Source organism: Seriola dumerili, unplaced genomic scaffold, assembly GCF_002260705.1.
Source record: "Seriola dumerili isolate Sdu_G_001 unplaced genomic scaffold, Sdu_1.0 BDQW01000331.1, whole genome shotgun sequence".
Taxonomy (NCBI): Eukaryota; Metazoa; Chordata; class Actinopteri; order Carangiformes; family Carangidae; genus Seriola; species Seriola dumerili.
Genome location: NW_019174586.1, coordinates 6,296,821 through 6,320,060, shown reverse-complemented (window position 1 = coordinate 6,320,060; position 23,240 = coordinate 6,296,821). Strand labels below are relative to the sequence as shown.

General features: G+C 40.2%; 1 protein-coding gene across 1 annotated transcript in view; it reads right to left on the bottom strand.

The window, feature by feature from the left end:
- LOC111232433 (slit homolog 3 protein-like) overlaps window positions 1-23,240 on the bottom strand; it is a 244,102-nt gene that overhangs the window by 71,088 nt on the left and 149,774 nt on the right. The window contains exon 7 of the mRNA XM_022759949.1: window positions 311-382. Within this exon, the coding sequence (XP_022615670.1) occupies window positions 311-382 (72 nt within the window). The remainder of the gene's footprint in view (window positions 1-310; window positions 383-23,240) is intronic.

Here is a 23,240-nt window from a genome sequence, read left to right as displayed (position 1 = left end):
ATTATGGCATGATTAGATGATCACACACAGACCTCGCTGCCATGCTGTGTGTGTGTGTGTGTGTGTGTGTGTGTGTGTGTGTGTGTGAGAAAGTGAACATTGTGTGCAGTGTGTTTCTGTACTTACTCAGTTTACATGAAAGTGGGCAGTAATTCATCCACGTGCATGTGTGTATGTGTTAATGTGTAACCACAGAGTGCATGTGTACGAGCATCTGCAGTATATGTAAATACCTCTTTTTATAAATGGGTGTTTGTGTATGTGTGTGTGTGTGTGTGTGTGTGTTTGTGTGACTGTGTGTTATACTCACAGTGTCCGCAGCTTGGGCATGTGGTTGAAGCTGGACAGGGGGATGAGGGTGATGTTGTTGTTGTTGAGAGTGCTGGATGGAGAACCAGAGAGAGGGAGGAGGGAGGGAGGGAAGAGAAAAACAGATTGTTAGAAAAATAACACCCTGGTGCCACTTATTGGTCTGTTGGTTCAAACTCTGACGCAAGTCAAATTACAGTCTATCCAAAATGCAGATTCAAGTCCTTGTCACCTTTTCCCCCCACAGAACTAATAATAATATAATATCTAATATAAAATAAGAAAACTAGTTTACATGGACCTTTGTCGATGGCAGTGGTCCCACACGTATGGGTCAGGACAAAAATCAAGAATGAGACATCAAAAAATCAAAAATGTGATGTGGTACACCAAGTTATGTTTGTTTTTCCAGACTTTTCTGCAAGGATTAGTAATTTCTTGGGAAATACTGCATCAGTTTATCTCTTTGAGTTTGTAAAACTCTTCTAATTAAGCAATCTGAGAAGAGGAAAAATACTTGTTACACATTAAACCTGTGACGAGGGGTCACAAGAAGGAGAATATTAACTTTTATTGTTTACCAGTGTTCGAGTTGACTACTGTGGATATAACAAAGAACTGTGCTTACTAATTTATTTTAAGTTAAGAGCTTTCAGGCTAATTGGATCGATGGTGTAGTGGAGAGCACACTGGCACAACACTTTGTGACACAGAAAACAATGTTTTTTAGTTTATTAAGAACAGAAATTACTGTAGATTGCTCTTTTTCCTTTATTGTTTTTATAAATAAAAGTTTTTCTGTATCTGAATTGAGGGTGTTAAGGGTTTTGTATGATGCAGAGATCGTTAAACCCACTAGAACAAATTTGTAATTCCAGGTTATATAAACAAAATTGACTTGACTTGAATTGAAATGATTTGAACATCGTGCAACATCAAAACTGAGACACAAAGTCTGACCTTCTGTCCAGGGTGCCCCTGATGTGCCAAGTCATCACATAGAGTTATAACTCATTATCTATTAATACACACATACATATGAACACACACACCCCTGATCTGTGCTTCTTCCATTTCTAACTCATAAGCAGGTCACTGCTGTCTCGGGCTATTAGCACTCTCATAAACTATACTCTGTCTCATATGTAGTATCGACCTGAAGTGGAATGAAAAACAAGGTTGACTGTCATTACAAGAAAACACAACCACACACACACACACACACACACACTCTCTCTCTCTCTCTCTCACACACACACACACACACAAACAGTCCCACTCAGTGTGTTGAAGAAACACAACGCCTATTGATTCTCTGTGGTTTTCATACACAGAAATGGAGACAGAAATGAGAGCAGAGAAAGAAAAATGCAGAAAAGACGGATATTCCATCAAAGCAATCCACAGGGGGATCAGATTGCAATGACAGACTAGTACAAACTGGTAAAGCTGCATATACAAAACAAAATATATCAGAACACAAGCAGGTCCCTCGTGACTTAAGCAGTGTATGCATGCACATAAAATTACAGCACAGCAAAACACGAGGATGGACACACAACTCACATTACAGGATATGTTCACATGTGTGAAAAACAGAGCCAAAACGTATTATCTTTAGAGGTACAGTCGGTTATCAACGGCTCAGTCTTCTTGGGTTTTTTTACTGATTTTTTCGTCATAAAATCCTGGATGTTTTTAAAAAAAAAAAAGGTACAATTTACAAATCAGAAAACTGCTTGCAGTGTTAGAAAATAAATAGAAAAATTGAGACATAATACAAATGAACTACGGATTATGTGGCAGATTTGCCAATAATAAAAAATCTAAACGATAAACTTTGAACTGCCAATGAATTTTTCAAAATCTCTTTTTACCCAAATCTTTGCATAACTGATTTTATTTTCTAATCAAAATAAACTGATACATTTCCCAGTTGATTTGGGGAGAAATACAATATACAGCAAAAATAATATACTCCCTCATTATAACTTGTGAGACTGTTCAAATGGCTTGAAGTCAAATTTTTACAGGAAAAAGTCAACAATGAAAATAAAGTAAATGAGAGATCCCTGTTACATTAGAAATCCAGGGATTTACTCAAATTTATACTACAGAGTCATTTTTCTGGTGGCTTGCAGGAGCCAACATCAACACGAGCCAGTGCAACCCTTCGCTTTGTTTTTGCCCAAGTTTCATGGATCATTAATTTCACTGGAGAGAAAATAAGGCCAGTTTACTTTACATATCACCCGAAACCTTGTGTATTCAAAGAGTCATTGTTTCAGGAAGAATAAAGACTGAGCAGTCATTTTTTAGACGTGAAACCCATTCATTTTTCACATTTGACAATGTGTTTTTAATGGTTTCAGACAAGGACAAGGTCAGCTTTCTCCCTGAGAAATGGCCCCAAATCAAGATGAAAGGATTTTTTTTTTTTTTTTACAGCATCAATATGTTTGTGCCTAAACACACAGTGTGACTATGGTCAGATTTCGTCGTCAAGCAACGAGGATGGTTTGTTTTACGTGCTGTCATGGTGTATGTTGTACATACTGTTCAAAATAGGCTCATTACCGGGGGTTTGCTGTGTTTTCACTAACACCCACTCAGCCTTAAAATAGACTGTTTTTGCTTCACTCTGTTGATGTTACTACTTTTCTTTCTCTTTAATTCTCTCTCCTTCCGATTCTCTTTCTACATTCTCCTCCCTGCCAGTGTAGCCTCAATGGCCTTGGTAGACGGATAAAGTTTCACACTCACTCTCACTCAAACACACACACACACACATACACACACATCAGGAGTGCTGCTATGGTCAGCCCTGTCAGGGGTGATTCCACCCAGTATATATAATTTAATTGTGGAATAACAATAATTTCCCTCTGCAATTTCCCTGTCAGTTATTCTCCCACTCACTCCATCCACCCCCCCACATCTCTCTGCCTTAATAAAGTAGCGACTGAACTGACTTAAGCCAAGATAAACACTAAAACATCATTTAGAAGTCCGCAGCTATGTTTTATATTGTGGCTGTTTTTTTTCCCAGTTTATGTTACACGCCTTTGGCCACGGCTACACTCTTGAAAATTGTACATCGTCTTAGATTTGAAGTGATCATAAAAAAATAAATAAAAAAAAATACGTGCATTTTGGCAAAGGCAGAAACTGTCACTGGAGGATCATCATTTGATATTGCTAAGATACGGAGGATCCAGTTAATTCACGTCAAAGCACCTGAACAAGTGAGACTTTGATTTGTGTCGTAACTTGCCTTCATTTAACCAAACTAACCAACTGTAACACTTCACCTGAAACGTGCTGAGCTTTTGTCCCCCCCCCCAAAAAAAAAAAAACCATATAGATGTGCTGACACATCTCCTTTTAAAATTCTGGGTGCATTATATAACTGACAGAAGAGCCTGAGCTAAACCTTGGCACTAGAAATGGCTGGACGGCAGTACACCTGTGAGCTTCTACATTTGATTCAACTCTTTGGTTTTATAGTGTTAAATATCCGATTGGTCCAGATGGGGACTTTCCACTGGTTCTGCACTCCACCTCATGTCAGTCTAAACTTTATAATCCTGCAGCCTTGACAGATCCCAACACACCATCCTGTACTTTGACCACAAAATCACACAGTACAAACCAGAACATTGGCTGTGTAATCATGGTCCCATTTACAAATGTCTCACAACTGATGTTATTCGGTTAGGAAAATACTTTGTGTACTGTGTATTAGCATCCTGTGTTGCAGCTGTTTCCTAAGTGACGTTATGCTTTGAGTTAGAGAGATTTATCCTTTTTGCTGGCCTTTCACTCTTATGTTCTTTTTTATGGCTGATTTCAGGATGAACTGATGTTAAAGTTAATGCTGCATCATATACCGACAGGGTGTGGAGTCACAGAGTTAAGGATAATGCTTCACACATGATTTATAGGTTAAATAAGATGCTCAAATTACTGGTTGTTATTCAGATTCAGAAGCAATCGTGATTTCTATGTCTTCAATCTTGTGTATTTGAGGATAATTAGTCAGTATCTCTAACATGGAATCCAGTGATTGATGTAGTTATATTTTCATCCATTAAATACTAAGCTTTCTTACAATCCTTTTTTAAAGCAGTGATTTTTGTATCAACAAAATTTCAGATTTTAACATAGATTAAGGTCATATATAAAACCAGCATTTTACTGGAAGCTCAGTGCACTGCAGATTAATTACTAGAGAAAAGCGCATTTTTAAAAAAAATCACATTTTGTTTTTGCAGTCACAGTAAAAGAAAGCTCAAGGACTGGTCCAACATTGTTTTGACACACATTGTTTCTATTACAAAATGCCTATTCAGCTCCATTTTCTCCTTTTTAATTTGAGATAGGCTGCAGTGACCGGTATTGCAGGATACATCCATGATCCCCTGTGTCTGTGTGTATATACACATGCATGTAAGTGTGTGTGCTACTATAAAGTGTGTATTCTTGAGTCAGCATGTACAGTGCATGCTTGCGTGTGTCTGCATGCAATGCAGTAGTCTTTCTGTTGCAGTAAAAGGGCCTCTGCAGTCAGTGATGGAGGAGACTCTTTAGAGGCAACCCACCAGGGAGATGTTATCGTTTGTGTTTGTGTGTGTTTGTGTGTGTGTGTGTGTGTGTGTGTGTGTGTGTGTGTGTGTGTGTGTGTGTGTGTGTGTGTGAGAGAGAGAGAGAGAAGGAGAGTGATGTTATCATGTGTCTTTGCTGCAGCCTACACACTGAGGTCAAAGCCTTACTCGTCAATCTTCCCTCCCTCCCTCCCACACATACACACACACACACACACACACACACACACACACACACACACACACACACACACACACTGCAGAGGTCCAAACATCTGCTCTACTTTTAAGATGCTGGGTATTAAGCCGGGCATGAAAAATATCTTAAATAATAAATAAATACTCCAAAACAGCTTTTGATCATGAGGTTACCTTAGAGTTCGGTTACCTAGTATTTGACAGCATTGCTGTATTTAAGGCTCGGGACAGGAACAGAGAACAGGCGACCTACAGAGAGTATGGTTCAGGTGACATAGGTTTCCTGGTTGTGTTCTCAACACAAAGAAAATAAATCTAGGGAGATACACTTATTGACCCTGGAGAAATCAGAAATGTCTGAGTTTGAGGAAAAACAAGGAAGAGCAGTTTCCATCTTCTTTGAAACTGCTGGCACATGGGCAAATATGATAACCTGAAATCTGTGAGTTAAGTTTAGAAAGTTACATCGGCAGACCTTATTGTAATTTTAATGTTTTGATGTCACTACAGCCCAAAGCAAAGACCCAATTTCATCTGCTTTTCCCTGTTTACACAAAGTCTTTTAGCAGGTGTCATAAATGTAAAAAAAACATAAAGATTAATGTGTAGGTTATTTTATGAGATCTAACCAGTGATGTTCATCTATGAGTCCACAAGACCATTCTTGTTTTTACTAGCAATATTCTGAATACTCTCTGTGACCTTAAGTTTTATCCCAAAGCTTTGCTGACTGTTGTGCGTTTTCTGTCGTACTGAAATTAAAACTCCACAGGGTGGCTTCATCGTTTAAGACGCTAAGCTTAAGGTCAGACTTTTCATTAACGTGTCCATTACCAGCTGTTTGTCCTCTGAAAGTCCTCTTGAGTGAGGCAGATGTGAATGTAAACTTCTGCAGATCTACGAAGAATAAAAATGAAGATATTTTTAATCTCTACATGTGTACATGTGTGCATTTATGTTTGTCTGGTGGTTCAGTTCAGTTCTGTGTTTATTTGTGTGCAGCGCCACAAAGTCTAAGCTGCGACTGTGCGTGTCGAAATGTGTGTGTAATAAAGTGAATTTTCTATTAGTCTCTATTATGCTTAATCAGCCTTAACAGACACAGATCAATACACTGACAGAATGTCTGAATTACTACAGCCACTAAAACACTACACAACAACTTGTGCAACTTTATGACTGTGATTACAACCAATATTGACTTAACATTCAATACGATTATTCTCTCTCGTAATCACGAACATTAGTTATGGTCGGTGAGAAGGAGCAGAGGGAAAGGACAGCGCTGACGACTGAATCACCAAACACAACGTAAAACAAATCATAAAATGTACCTTTATGTAACATGTTGGAGTGGTCATTTTAGTCTTTTGCACTTCCATTGCACATTCAATTTGTGATTATACTCACAGAGCATCCACTGAAAATAACAAAATACTCTCTTAGGAAAATTTGCCTGGCATTTGTAATAAATGAGGAGCCAGTTGATAGAGGTGTTACCAATGTGTGAAGCAGAGGCTGAACTTCATCGCTTTCCTCGCTTCATTTCAATTCTCTGCAGTCGTCTTGGACTATTAGACTTTTTCCTGCACTGATGTCTCAGTTTAGATGGAACTCTGGGGTAAAAACCCTCTGGTGCACTTGGACCTACTCTTAAATCTCAAATCAATACTCCATTGTGGGCATGAAACCACAAACTGAAAGCGTAACAAAGCAATTTTATGACCCTACTTACAACCGCATTGTTGCTACGATTTATCAAACTGACTCTAATAATTGCAACATTATGCAGCAGCCTTTGATGTGACAAAACAAAGATCCCAGAAACCCACACTGTTTTCATCAGGGTCTTACTAAATGACAACCATTAACGTTACAGTGACAATTTGTCTCAGTTTAACCTGGGAGCTGCTCTGCAAGCAAACAGTTCCTCATCTACACTGATCAGCCACAACATTATAACCAGGTACTGGTTTCAGTGCTGTGGCTGATCGGTGCGGCACGGGTACATTTGTGTTTTCACTGGTTACAGTGACTCATGGTCAGGAATGACAGGTGTAATTAACCATCTTAACAATTGTTTAGAAAAGTGGCAGCTGGCCAGAGAATCTGGATTAATACCCAGTTACACCAGCATTTAAAATAATTCTTGATTAATAATCACACAAACACCACTATCAGTGGGTCTGCCTGCAGGGGTAAGGTAAATCTATGTGATTCTTTTGCATTGAGTTCAACTTTAGTAAAGTCTGACACGCAAGTGAACAGTGAGCTGTCTTGAAAGTTCTGACCTTTGCATCATCCACGTTTATCAACCAGTCCTCCAACCTAAAAACCATAAGTAGTTTGTCTCTATCCTCTGATACAACCCATAGAAATGTTTCCTGAATTTGCGTCCAGCTGGCGGCGAGACATAAACCACAGATAAACTGCTAAAAATCACTGCTGAAAAATAAATAGCTTATTCTCTTATGATGTGACAGTGCTATAGTAAAGGGTTGGTTAGGTTTAGGCACAAATACAACTTGGTTAAGTTTAGAAAAAGATTGTGGTTTGGGTGAAAATAAGTACTTTGTTGTGATGTAACCATGATCCTCATAGTCATGGTTACAATTATAAATACACGGTTAAGGTTACAGAACGGTTTGAAACAGGAAATGAACCTCCCATATTAAAGTCCAACATTTTGTCAATAGCATCATCCCCCAACCTCCTCCCATAGTGGACTTTTTCTCTATATGAAGTCACCTGACTTCATCCGTTGCTCCGGTCATAATTACTACAGCCACAAGAGGGTTTAGTAACTTGTCATGCGTTAAACAAAGGACGTGTGGTTTGCAGACAGTTTTGAAACACTGATCAGTGGTGTAAATGAATCTTTTGAATAAACTGTGCAAATTCATCGCGCATCTCTTTATTGAATGAGATCCTGACACCAAAATGCCAGGACGACTATTCCGATTAACTATGGGTTTCATCTTAGTGGCTCACTAGTTAAATAATTGTTAGTTCTACAGTCGTTCACCAACTACCCCACAGTTGCTCTTCACTGTGCCCCTTCCTGGTTTGACCGGGCCTTTACAGATGACTTTAGAGCTAATTGGCAAATTCAGTAGACCAATAAAGTGCATTGTATCCAGTCATTTTATGTTTTAAAGTTTCACAACTAACTTTATCTTGTAAAAACTCCCCTTCTCATCCTCTGCCTCACTGTAAATCAACTCATGGTTATTGTAGCAGCTGTGTAATGAGTTCATAACCTTCTCTGGAGGTTGTTAAATCCTGTGGTGGGAAATTGTTCACTTATGTGGGATTAGATGAGGAAAAAAGCAGAGAAAGGATAGAATACAGCATTAATGAATAAATGAACATGAATTTAGTGCTGTCACTTTGTACTGGTTGCATACTGTTAAAAACATGTATCATTATTAATGTTAACATTGCAACACCAGCTAATCTCCTGTATTCAATACATCATGTATAAAACAGATTGGAACACCATTCAATATCAATAGCTAAAATAAAATGCAAAGGAAAGGTTACTGTTGTTGTTATTAATGATATCAAGTTAAATCAAGCTAACATGCCTGTTTCTAAATTGAATCTTTTCAGGGCCCAAATTGGAATTCCTGTGCCGTGACTGGAAAAATATTGATTGGAAAGATTAAATGCAAAATGTTATTTGTCAGAAAATAAAATGGGGCTGAACAGCAAATGGGGAGGGCAGGTTAAAGCAGGTATAAATTGTATCAAAGAGAAATGCTGATTGTCATTCAAAGCATATGAAGCCAGTGAAAACATCGATTTTGCAGAAGTGTGGTTTTAAACAGGTTTAAAATCATCAAATGACTTCGAAGATCCCTGAGTTCCCTGTGCAGCATTTTGTTACTCACTCAGAACAACAACGTTTAAGTGTGAAATGCCACAAACCGAAACCTCTTCTGGAAGCATGTGATGATCATTCTCACAAAGCTGCAGTAATCCTAATCACTTTCCAGCAATTACTTGTCAGTTAAACAAGTGACTGTGGAGGAAAATGTAAACATGCTGTCTGTGATGTCAGGTGTTTGACAACTTGTAATTGAGTTTTGCCACTGCTGCCATCTCTGGCAGCCAGACTATTGGGGCAAAGGTGGACTTGACATGGGGTGAGCCGCTTTACTGTAGCTACCATAGCAGAGATACGTCAATCAAGCTCCTTTCAATATTGTCTTAATGAAATGATAATTTAAACAGTTACCCCTGAGACACAAAGTACAATAAGTGACGTTGGCCTGATTAGCCTATATAGTAGCTTAGTAGCTTACCTTAGCAAAAATATTGGAAACAGTGAGAAACAGCTTTTTTCTTGGCCAGCTACAGCAGCTCCCTAGAGTCTTCTCATCACTGTGAAGTTGTTGGGCAACCAGCCGATACTCTAGGAGGTTACTGCTCCTGGCCAAGAAATAATCTGACCCATACCTGCCCTATTACTGTAACTTTTAGACTTCACTTTGTGTGTCGATTAAACAAACAAGACACACCATGTTACTTAGCCTAAAGCTGAGATTTAGGGATGCTAGTTTGTTGATTATGCTACTTGTGGAACAGTTTCCAGTCGCTGTGCTAAGATACATTAGCGGGCTTCCAGACTGATATTAATCTCTTCATCTAACTCCCTGTAAGAAAGTGGATACATGTATTTCCCAAAATGTCATGACTATTCATGTAGGGGCCAAACTTCAGTGTGAAACTGAACTAACTTGCATAACAACAGCATAACACATTCCTTCTTCTCAGCACTCAACCAAGGTGGTAGTTACATATACAAATATACCATTTGTTGCACAATGTAAAATGTAAAAGCTTTCATAAACTGGCTATAGGTTGAATGACTGTTGCATATATTAATCAGCAGTACTAAGTAGACATGTAATTATTAGCAACATTACAGATCATTACTACTTTATAATTTACCCTTAATGCTAACATAGTTCTGATAGGAATTTATTTCTCTGAGAGCTTTCCCACACAGATGCTGAAAAGGGGCCAACTATGGAAAGGCCTGAAAGAGTCTTTGAGTTGTGTGAAGAGCCCTCGGCATCTTCCCCGGGGCCTCATTACAACTTTAGGAGAGGAGGCAAAAGGAAACGCACGGACACTTTACTCGTTCAATCACTCTTTTGTTTAACCCCTTCACATCTTAACATTTACGCTCTCACTAGAGCGAGAGGGCAACTAGGAGAGCCCCCGAAATGTGTGTCACTCTCTCAGTCGAAGCGGTAACACGAGCATTTAACCTATTCACTCTTTCTATTCACTCCTTCACCACTAGAGACATGGGGGAGGGGAGACACCTTTCTATAGGAGACTTGGAGATAAGCACGTATGTGTGTGTGTGATTGTATGCGTGTGCTTGTGTGTATATGTTGGGGGCAGGAGAGCTGTATTCTGTCTCGCTGAGTCAGACAGTGAGACTCACCCACCCTTGGAGTAATCAGTCATCCGAGAGTCACACAGTGGCGCAGCCCAATGCCGTGCTTCTGTACACGCAGGTGTGTGTGTGTGTGTGTCCGTTGGAGGGTGTAGGTGCGTGTGTTAGTGGGTATGTTCAGTGGGCAAGGACAAACAAAGGGTTTTCAAGGATGTAACTTTGTGTGAATGAAAGCTTGAGTTTACAAGTGTATGTGTCTGTTAGTGTGTGCGTCTGTGTGTTTGTGTGTGTGTGTGTGTGTGTGTGTGTGTGAATGTGTGGGAGGTTGGTGAGGCTATGAGACAGAGAAAGAATACACGAATGAATGTGCCTGTCCTTCATTCAGTGTGTGTCTCTTTTGATCAGGAGATTTCAGCTTGTAAGTTGAAGTGATTTTTGACCCTGTTGACTTTAACACTGAGCTATAAAGGTCTATGAGGTCTGCACACAGGCTTTAAGGGCCTTTAGGTAGAAGAGTTAAGGGCTTTTAGTGGTTGAATTGTCTCATATTTGAACTTTCCCACGGGGTTTAATGCCTGCTTTAATGCTTTACCCTGGCAGCCTGGCGTTAAATCGTCTATGAGTGAGTGTGTTTTGTTTGCGTGTATGTGTGTGTGAATTTTTGTGCTCCTTTCTGAGCTGTTTCATACATATATGTGTGTATGAGGGTGTGTGTGATCGGGCTGGTTTAATAAACTCTCAAGTGTTTGTACAACGAAAGTCGCGTAATTTACTCCTCTCATCTCCGAGAAAATTGGCATTTCCAGAGGGTTGCCGTTGGAAACCACCCTGGGAAAGCTCAACTGTTTACAACCAAAACCGAAAAACACACTAAAAGATTGAGATAATCAGTAGTTAAAGTATTTTCTGACGATATCTTTTGCCGTGCCTCATTTAAAATGATATTTATGACACAGTGAGCATATGATTTACCATTTTACTTTTCTCCCTCACAGAAACAATTTCATGAGTGAAACCTCGACATTCCACAATCTGGTCTCTTACTCTTCTGCTGAAAATATGCCTGCACCAATGGAGGCAAGTAAAGGTTTCTGTATTGGCGCTTCAGTTAAATGAATAATGGCTGTTTGCATTGTTCCTCACTGAGACCAGTATGCTGAGCGCTGCAAGCTTTTCAAGACTGCCTGAAGGACAATGAAAGAAACTATATCCAGCAAAATGCCAAGAGTTATAATAGATTCAAACTTGAAACACAAAGGTGTCTCTGTGAAACATTGACGCTCTTTGAAGCGGGGTGTAGATGAAAGCCTGACTGTGGAGTAAAGTTACAAAAGCTAAAACCACAGTCTGATGAGATTTTAATCAAATTAACTGACACTAAGTAAACAGGGATGCATACAGCCTCTTGGTTTGGCAGGAGGCTGTGTATGTATATGAGAGGGAGGGAGAGAGAGAGAGAGATTGGGGAAAGGGGTGACATCAGACAAAAAGAGAGATGTACATAACAATCTCCTGATGAGACCATTACACCTTAAACGAGAATAAATTAGACTGCAGATTGCCTCTCTGCTTTCACTCTCCTTTCTCTTGCTGTCCTCTTATCTTCTCTCAATTGTCTTTTAGCTCTGCTTGATTTCCACCTTAAATCGCTTTTCTCTCTCTCTCTCTTTCCTCCTCCTCCTCCTCCTCCACTCGCTTCATCACCCTCTCTCCTCCTCTTTCCTGTCCTGCCGCACAGTGGGATGTGATGAATTGTGTGTGGGTCAGACTGCCGGCACCGAGCTCTTCCGATATCTGACGCTGTCCCCGACTCTGCATAAGCTCTCTGTTACCCACCTCCTCCCTCTGTGTGAGCCGTCTGCTACCGACTTAATGTGTTACCTGCACGGCTGTTTAGGTTTGTTGGCACCCCCCCTCCACTGCAGCATGGTCTGAGTTGAGCTTTAGTTGATACTCCCGCCTTCGTTTATCTGCTCTTTATTACAGAAGAAGGAATGAAGCTTTTGACAGAGCACAAACTCATGTTAGAACATTTCAGTCAAGATGACATACAACTCTGTACATTACACATATAATACTCTATATCTATCTATATGAATCCGTGAGAATGGACATTACAGTTTCATCTTTGGCCTGCTATTGTGTGGTGGAAGCTGGCAGTAGGGTCAGCCGATATGATGGTGATTACACAAGAGGCCACAAAATTTGCCAACCAAGATTTTGTTCATTCACATTGATTATGGGATGGCTAGTCTTTTATAATTATTAGAAAGAGTGCATTATGGTCCTATATACAGCTGTATGCACAAGTTTGGTGCCTACAAAGTAGGGGAGGCTATAATAAGATATCACTTCCAGTTTGAAATTTCCACTCTCCAAAACGTCAAAGAAATGGCAGTTAACTGTGGAAGTCGAGAGAAGATCTGAGAGCCCAAGAAGTGCGTTTTGCCTGCTGGGCTACAGGCAAAGTAAAAGCTCCATATGACTGCGAAGGACCTACAGGAAGATTTACCCTCTGGTGGAAACATGCGCTGCGGACAGATGAAGTTAAAATTGGCCACAATCACCAAAGGTGTATTTGGAGGATAAAAGGAGCAGCATTTTATCAAAAAAGCACCTTGTCAACCATTTAGTAAAGTGTTCATATTATTCCCTGAGTTTGTGTAGCAGCCAGTGCCACAGGAAACATTATATTTATATTCAGTGAAGAATAGATTCCACAAAATATCAGCAAAACCAAAGCATAGCTCCACACAATGCCACAATTACTGTTAAGTTTTTGTATTTCTATTTTTTTCAGTTCATGAAATAAAAAGTAACAGTTCAGCAGCACTTGAAGAAATTGCCAAAATGGCCTAAAATAGAAAACACATGTGGTTAAAACGTTTTTGGACATATCAACTCAAAGTATTTCCACACCAAAGAAAACTAAAGTGTGTGTGGGCACACACACACGGTATTAATGGGGCACACAGTAGGCTTTTAGTTAGAAGTAGTTAGCAGAAAATGAAAATAAAGAATCAAACTGTAGAAAATATTTTGTGCTCAGTGGTGGAAAATCCCCCAGAGAGCCTTGTCATCAATTTTAGACAGAATCAAAAGATGACGTGTAACTCTATCCTACATTTGTAACAGTGTCGGTGCAGTTTATGATCCCTTTGGCTGTTACTCTCAAAGCTGTTCTAATCGCTGTCACTACTCCCTCCCTCCTCTATCCAACGGCTGTATATCAGTCTTTCTCTTCACTTTCTTCCCTTCCTCTCTCACTCTGCGTGACATGTCTCTTCCCTCTTTATCACCTCCACCTCCTTTCCTTTCACATCTTTTCTCTCCCACTCTCTTTATCTTTTTTTTTTTTTTACCTCCTCCAACCCCTCTGACCCTTCCTCCTCGTGTCTCTCTCCAAACCAGCAAACTCTGAAGTGCTTTATCATTATTCCAGTGGAAACAGTCGACTGTCAGTTTCTCTTTATCTCTTTTTTTTTAGGCCCTGCTTCTCCTTACCCCACCCCACACCCCACCCCACACCCCACCCCCCTGTGTTCTCACCACAACTACTTTCTCTAAATCCCAAACAAATATATCTAAAACCACTGTCATTATTACAAAGACAGTAGTTACCTTACACATTTATCTCAGCTGTTCTCCCCAGGAATATTTTTCTTCTCCTCTCTGTCTCCCTCCCTCTTTCCTCACTAACCCTTCCAGCAATTTTTACACAGTAGTTTCTAAACTTTTATTTTTCTGCTTGCGACTGACCCTCTCTCTAATTTTCTCTTTGACCCTCCATCTTGTTTTCTGTCTCTCTTGCTTTTTCTCTCTCTTTCCCACACTTCCTCATCCCTCTCTCTTTCTCTCCCTCGCTCTTTAAGGTCAGGCCCTCTGTTTTTGCCAGGGCGCTGGTTGTTGCCAGGGTGTGATGGCTCTGCTGAGCCCGCTGACTCAAACAGAAGCCAAAAGGCCAGCCAAACCAAAATCACTGAACAGCAGAAAGCTGCACTGCTCTGTTCTCTTCTGACCCCTACGTGCACACACGCACGGGCAGATACACATGTCCGTACACACATACAGGACGATGTGGTCGAACCTATAGGGAGCACACATGGACAAGTATTGACAAAGGCACTTAAAAGCAAGCTTCCACTGAAAGAGAATTTGGTTTCTCAGAGACCTTCATGGTGTGCACAGACATCCAGAGACATGCACACACGCACGCACGCACGCGCGCGCGCGCATGCACACACACACACACACACACACACACACACACAGCCTTTGTGTTACTAAACTTAAGGTTTGTTTCAGGGGCTTCGATCCAGCGCCCACGTGTCGGGGATATAAGACAGATCTGGATGCAGGACGCGACCACAGGAATGCAATCGTTACTGGGGGTGGCTCAGGCTGGCCACACACCAACTGCACTGGGGATAGTCTGACATGTAGGGGAAGCACACATGCACACACACTTGCACACACGCATGCGCTCACACGGCCGACACAGAGTTTTCTCAACCCCCGAACCCTTGTTTAAGTTTGACAGTTGTACTGGCGAAACTGCACAAACAACTACCCTACCTGGCATCATGGTGAGTCTGTGAGCTTAAATTACACGTCAAGCAAATGTAGTGCACACATCTACACACACAAAACTGTGGGTATTTCAACATACTACGTAATTATTATTAGGGCAAACAGACAACTCTTTGTCTTTTCTATGTATGTCTTCACAATAATAGAAGACAACAGAAACTTAACAAGCAAATGTATCTTTCGTTTGGACCCATATTGTCTTGATGGTTGTTAAATTCTGCTGTTTTTATTCTGTCAGCAGCTGCAGTGAGGGGAAACTCAGTCTCCCATGAATGGATTTGTCAAAACTTTGATTGCTGTGGTTTAAGATGCATTTTGAGAAACATTTTTTCTGACTTTTTTACTCTTTTACATACAATCGAATGACTGAGATACTGACAATGAGCTGAAGGAATGACATAGGCTTTACATTCATATGGAAACTATTAAAGTTTTGTTTACACTGATTCTGAAAAACCATTGCAATCTAAGTTTTCATAAGTATTATTTGGGTTATTCACTAAGAGACAAAAAATAATAAAAAAATATATATTTTTTTTCTCACCTTTACAGATACAGAGCATCTGATTTCACTTAATATCCCTCAGCGACTTTCATCAAAGGATAGAAGCATTGAAGGAATAAATGATGAACTAATGATTTTACTTTCACAATGCAGCATATAAATATGTTGCACATGGATAGATGTAGATTTTATATAATTTCGGCAGACGAAGGTGGTTTTATTTGAAGGATCGTATCTGTTTGAGTCCAAGTTATTGGTTGACATTTTATATACTCCTCCTCTCACGTTTTTTTATGACATTTTATGCACCGCCCGGTACATGATGAGGTCACCACTAAAGGTTATCGATTTTCTAGAATATAAAAGGGAAAAATTATTGATATAATACACAAGAAAGGACATTTTTAGACTTGAAAATATTGAATTTAATAATTACATCTCTATTATTTCTGTCTCTGATTTGATTTATTTCAGTTTATGCCTGTATAAGAAGAGTCTCTTGTTCATCTCAATTTTGTATATTGAATTTTCATCATTCTCATGTAGCGTGCACAGCTGGCCAAGTGTAAGCAATTTAATGTGGCAGTAAACTACTTTGTGAACTTTGTAAACTACTCGTGTGTATGAGATGACTTTCTTATTACAGTGAAGTTGGAAACATCATTAAAAAGTAATGGTAACATTCATTCCCATTCCACCACTTCTTTTTTTTTTTTTAAGTCTATTTTTAATCTTTAGCATGTAGCAAAAAAAATTAAAAAAAAAATAGTTTGAGGAGTAAGGGAGGCCTGATGGAAGTGAGGCTAAGAAGTCAGCAGTTCAGTGGGTGGAAATACAATCGACTGCCTCCAGCTTACAAGCTTGATACACGTCATTCTATTTTTCTTGCTGTTCTTGTCCCTTGATATAGAAAAGGTTACTCTGGTCTCAGTGCTCGGTTGAATGATCACTGAACTCACTCCAATCGATGATGTCAGAGTCTAGTTTGACGCCTATTGGCTGACATAGAGTTTTAAATCACTATCATTCCCGCAGCAGCAGATTTTGTAATCACGCTAAAAAGAGACGAAAGAGGAAAAGGCGGGAGGGGGAGAAAGGCGAAGAACAGAGTGACAGGAATAAGAGAGGAGGGGAGAAGCGAGAGGAGGAGAAAAAGGGTGTACAGAAGAGATGTAAGCAAGGAGAAGGTGAGAGGTACCTGGACAAAGAGGTAACTAGTGCAGCTGAAAAATGCTGGAGAAGAGAGAAAAACTGGTAAAAAAGCTAAAAGACAAGAGGGACGACACTTTAGATGAAGAAGAGAGGAGTGAAATGTGTGTGTGTGTTTGAGAAAGAGAGTTACAGGCTGAGTGAAAGTCACCTTGTAGAGCTACAGTGCACTGAGCAACTCTGTCCATCTCCCCTTATGAATTATGACTGTCACACACATGCACACACTTTCCCCATCCTCTCCATCTCTCTCGCTCTATCGTCTCCTCGCTCTCTCAGCGGCACACCCTCATCCAGAAAGCTGTGCTTCACGGAGAAAAGCAATCATAAAATATGCAGCTGTTCCACTGCTCTTTAAAGTCCTTTCAGACCCGCGGACTCTTCCCGTGTATGTGGGCACGTCATGTAACAGCAGTGTGAGTCCTCTCTTTCTACTCTTCTAACCATGTCGCTCTTCTCTTTCTCCACCTGTCTCTCTTTGTCACACGCTGACTTCCTGTCTGCCCTGGTCACCATCTCAGTTTCTTAAAAAACTGAATTTGTTTGAATTCGGTGGACAAAATCGCCATGACATCTGACCGGCTTCTCATTCACTCTTGCTGTCTTTAAAGCTCAACCCCCCCCCCACCCCCCTGTCATTTTTCTGTGGTATCAGCAGAAAGGTTGGCCGTCCTGCAGGAGGGAATCAAATAAGGCTACATCAGACAGTCTTCCCTCTTTTTTTTTTTTCTAAAACATCACCTTTATCTGTACGTGCAAAAGATGCTATTAGCAAAGGCTTTGCTCTCAACTAAGACTTTCATCTGTAGCACATTTGCTTTTTTTATGCTTCTAAGTAGTCTCAACACGAATCTGCAGAATATGTCTGTGGTTTCTGCACTGAACTCTCAAAGGCATTTTAATCCATGTAGATTGAAAAAGCGGTGAACTAATGACATGTAGCATATTGTATTTCTACTGTGCTTCAAACAGCCTTTTTTATCATCAAGAAAATAGTTGAAAACATTATTATAACATGCCAAAATGATTGGTATTCAGCTAAAACAAAATTCCAGTAAGTAACCACGTAACAATTGGTTTTCTGGATAAAGGACACTTCAATGGGTTGTGATTGCTGATGGACACTTATTGGCTTTTTCAGGAACTGCGCGGGAGGACATGAGATTTCTGAAGGTAATGAATGTATTGAGCCTGAATACACACGAAGGCAATAAGTGGCTTCAGAAATCCATAATGGTAATGTACAAACACTGTCATAAAGTCACAACCCATATTTGAACATGTCACTCCACGAAGAAGAAAGTTTGGCTCTGATGGAGGAGTGACGTCTGCGGTTATAAAGTCATTGTCATGTCATTGGCCGAGGAAACAGCTATTGGTGGAGCTCTTAGTTCTAAAGACAACTTCACTTTGAATTGAAGCAGAATCTGAAAGTGGAACACAGAGTATATTACCATCACTTTGACAAATAAACCGCTTTCAGATCTGAAAACTCACCCACTTTTCATTTTCTGACTGAGATATAGAGACCCCTTTTGAAAAATGAAACTGATTAATTCTATTTATATCTGAAAATGATCAAGTACTTATCATCTATTTTCATTAATCTTCATTGTCAGCAGAGAAAAAAAAAAAAAAAAAAAACTCAAGTTGAAAGATCATTGAACGAAAACCACATCTAATTTAACTGGTTGAGAACTGGCCTGTGCATAATTATTAATTAATCAGCTTCATATTAGCTTGACACCACTGCTCTCCACTTCTCATGGAGTTCTTACAGGCGTACACACACCACCCACACATTAACACACACACACACACACACACAGATACAAACACCGCTGATGTGTCGTGTGTGTGTGTGTGTGTGCACGCGGCTGTGTACGTGCGTGCTTCCCTGCCAGAACCATTTGTGAATTTTTGATGGTGTATGCATGCATTTATTAAAACACTTGGGCATGTTTTTCCTCTGCGTGTGTGTGTGTGTGTGTGTGTGTGTGTGTGCGTATGGGTGCCCTTTCCCCAGCTCATTGGGATGCAAGGCGTGAGCCAGTCGGGTGAGAGCTGTCCAGACTAGCTTTGGAGTCATTAGCGCGCTCGTTAGTCCAGTTATGTTAAATCTAAATTACCATTCATCATCACACAGGGACCCATCATTTATTCTGATGTGGCCTGGCAGACACATGCACTAACTGGATTAACTCATTCAAAGACACACTTGCTAAAACACAGTGGAATTCCAAATTAGGTGTTAGCTATTTGGTAAGTGTTTTCAAATAGATTATATACTATTGATTGAGACATTGCAGGGCATTAGTAATGATTGGTCGGCCCTTGTGAATGCAATCAATCTGCAAACGCTGCCCTACTACAGACAAATGCAACTGGACGGAGAATAATAAATTAAGATAAGGTCTACAGAACCAATTTTGACGAGGTGTTCAATTAAAGCCTGACTGGAAGCTAAAGGTTACAGAAATTAGCTTATAGGTTAGTGGCTAAAATTCCAAGACCACAAAGGAAGACTGAATATACTGCTGTAGTTAATATGTGGTTAATGTAGTTAATCAAACAAGGCAAATTAAAGACACATAACTATAACGTCATATTTTGGGGATGACAGGAAGTTTTTCCTGCTGTTCTGCATTGATCCCCATTGATACATTAGAAGACAATAATATATGGAAAGACTTCAGGGTACAGTGTAGGAAGGCTGGCCTGCGTTCAACGCTGGCACTCAGTATTAAATTAGTTCTCACTGAGTAAAAAACACACACTCACGCACGCTGACACACACAGTCATTAGTCGCTACAGGAGGAATGCCTACCATCTGCGCTGACGTGATTGCAGAGACGAGGAATTCTCGGGAATCGAACCAACAAAGTGGATCGAGCGGCTCCTCTGCCAAATATAAAGACTGTGTTTATCACATAATTACATTTCCACTTCTGCTGTGTTTATTGGCCCTACACGTTTGAGCACATACAGCTCTGACCATCAAAGGCTTTCAAAAAAAAAAAGAAAAAAGAAAAGTGGAATCAAAGTGTTAGCGAGAGAGCCGACTGCGGGGTTGTTGAGTTTAACATTGATGGTGCTCTTCTCAATCATGCATTAAAGGAAAGTCATGTTTCAGTTTCCCTCGGTGTGTTTGTGGCGACATCACAGCTTCGGCCATCAAAACACGAGGTGCAAATATTAGGAAGAAAATAGACTTTGTATTTGTTGTCATTATTAATTAGAGCACATTTCTCAGTTGCACATTAATGGGACAATTGTGTTTATTAACTGTAATCAGGACTTGCAGCTCTGGGTCCTGACCTTTGTAATGGATACAGAGACCAAAGGCCGCCAGTGTTGTTGTCCTCAATAATCAGCCGATGGGATTCACTTCAAAATGACAAAATGTGTTTATAAACTCCAGCAGCACCAAATCTGAAGCCTTCAAAAGCTTGTACTGAGATGAAAAGGGCTGTCAACTAATTAAGATTAATCTTTTTGTTTAATGTCAACACTTCCAAGTTCACTGTCATGCATCAATAACAATCGTCATTAGGAAAATCACTTGTTTAGAAATATTGTGCAACTGTAATTGATTCTGATAGGTGTTTAATGACAAATATGATAAGGCCACCGTGGCCTGCAGCCTGTTTGTGATTCTAAGTGAAAGATAATGGGTCAAGCTCGGGTCCGTCTCTGTGTGTGTAGATGACAGAAAGAAGATTTCATTGTTGTTTTTGATCTTTAAAAAGGAACTTCAGCGTCCCATCATCAAGCCAGCGTGGACACCTTTGAAGCGACAGCTGTTTTCATATAACGTAATCAATGCTACTAATTCCTGGAAGAGCATCACAGAGCACAGGCTGAGGTTTGTCCATGAACTGACTCGTCTGGTGAAACAAAGGAACAACACTGGATTAGGCAGCTTGTGTTGTTGTCTTTTTTTTTTTTTTTTTTTTGAAGGGGTCTACTTGCCGTACAGAAGGAGCTGTCAGCTTTAACACGGTTTCAGATCTGTAAAAATGATCTTTCCCTAACATTACAGAAGCGTTACCGAAGCTTACACTCACCAAATGTTTAGTTTTCTAACAGAAGCCATAATTTGAGATTGGTGAAATGTTTTGGTTGCTGGCATTGGATGTTAAAAGATGTCACTGAAATATTTTACACACTTGTCCAATGTCAACATTCTTGTCAGGTGATAGGATTTGAATTATAAGTCTTAGGATTTAAAGAGCTAAAAAAAAAAAATAACATGCAAGTACTTTTCTTGTATTTCATTTTCAGTCTGTGACAGAATGCAAACTCCAGTCTTTTCTCCTCTACATAAAGGGCAAACTAAATCCTGTGTTGGCGCCGGACGCTGAGCATACACGTGAATTGTGCACTGCAGAATCACAGAAGATGAATGTAATTCTAAGAGATACTGGTCTGATCAGTCACACCTTTCAGTTGGATCTCACAGCAGAGCAGAAACCTTGCGAAAGGGCACCTTTGATGCTTGATGCTAAGAGATACTGCATGAGAATGTTTTCTTCAGTTCCCCACAGTGTGTGGCATTAAATTCCACTACGTGGTTTGAAATTGCAAACAGCAAATGACAAATGTTGGCTGTGTTCGTCTGTCAATGAATCAATATGGTGCATCCACTATAGTGGCTTATGTTTCAAAACGGTAACCTTTGAACACCTCTGTGATATAAAGTCTCTGGTCTTGGCCTGTTGATCTTTATCCCTGCTGTGCACGGTGCACCCGGCGACCACCAGGCACATTCTTGTTTCTGCCTGTTTCTACGGCTCTCAACAAAGCTGTAACTTTCTGTCTCTATCAAAACGTAGATGTTCTAGAGAGCAGGTAGGCTAAAGTATTTCAGTGAAATATGTGAACTCATTATTTTGGCCACAAAAGTGACTCCTGGCAGGTGATATTTTGTTAGCATATGAGCCAAGCCAAAAAAAAAAAAGTTAATTTCAGAAAGCGACTGGCAACTGCAGCCAAAAAGACTCCAAGACTGTAATCTTCAGGCAGTGGGAGCTCACCTAAAATCACCAGAGCATGCTAATTTCCTTTTTTAATTTTTCACCACGCCAGAACTGGAGTTTATCTTCATTACAGGCCAGTGCAAAAATGACTGGACGGATATTAAGGAGGGAGAAGAGGTGATCGGGAGCAGAGGTCAACTTGGACTCAAAGCCACACGATGACAACGGTTTACAACAGGTTGTATTCAGGCCTAAATTCAGATTCAGTGCGTGACTTTAAGACTAACAGGTGAGTGTTCGACTGAAACTAGTTAGCCAAGTTTTCTTTTTATGCACCGACGGCAATCAATGTTTGAAATGCAGCTTTTGTTCTCTCTAATCGCAACGTTAAAAACATGAGCAGAAGTTGTGAGCACTTCAGGTAAGAAAGAACAACTTGAGGTAAAACGTATACTTATATGCAATTCAAGAATATCACTCAAACTTTCAACTGAAATAAATCATATTCTGCATTTTTTATCTGCATTTCAAGCAGAGCCATTAAAACTAAAGGATCCAGAAAATCAACACATCAGCTACCCAGTCGGGGACTCCATCCTCACTTTGAGAAACGCTGTTCTGAGTCTATCTGACAGTCTTGGTGGTCTGGAAACAACAAAGGGCCAAATTGAGTCAGTCAGTCAGACATTTGTTCCATCAATAATTAATGCTTCCCTGCTCCCTCCCTCTGATCCTTTCAATCTATTTTCTATCACTGTTCTCTTTTTTTTTTTTTTACCCGCTAACGTCACATCAGTGTTTCTTCCTGCTTTTCTGTCTCTTATTTCATCTTTTTACACCTTTGTGTCCTACTTTCCTTGCTCTTTGTCTCATTTTCTATCTGCAACAAATTACAAGTTTTCATCTGCCTCCGTTGTCCACTCTTGTTTATATCTGTCTCGTATCTGTGCGTTTTATGCGTCCGTCTACTGCTCTGGTGTCTTTCTCCTCCCCTTTTCCTCTATCTTCTCTCTCTCCCTGCCTTTTATCTTTCCTCTTCTCCACCTATATCTCTTTATCTTCTGCCTCCGTCTGCCTCCATATTTCTGGATTTCCCTCCTTCTCTTGCTATCTCTCCCTCTGTATCGCCTGCTCTCTCCCTCCCTCTCCTTGGGTCCAACTGCAGATGAATAAATGATGTCCAGGAAACAGGCTGCTTTTACAACACCGATACCACACTCTTTCCTTTCTTTCCCTTCCCTCAAATCCCTCCTTCTCCCCTTTTCCATTTTGTGAACACCCTCCACCCACGAAACATCTCTGGTCTCTTGCCTCTTCTGGCAAAAAAAAAAAAAAAAAGAAAAAAAAGAAGAGAAGATATGATAGTAACTGCAGTCCTTTTGGGTCTAAATAAATCATAGCCCAGCACTGCCTTGCTTTTACAACACTGATC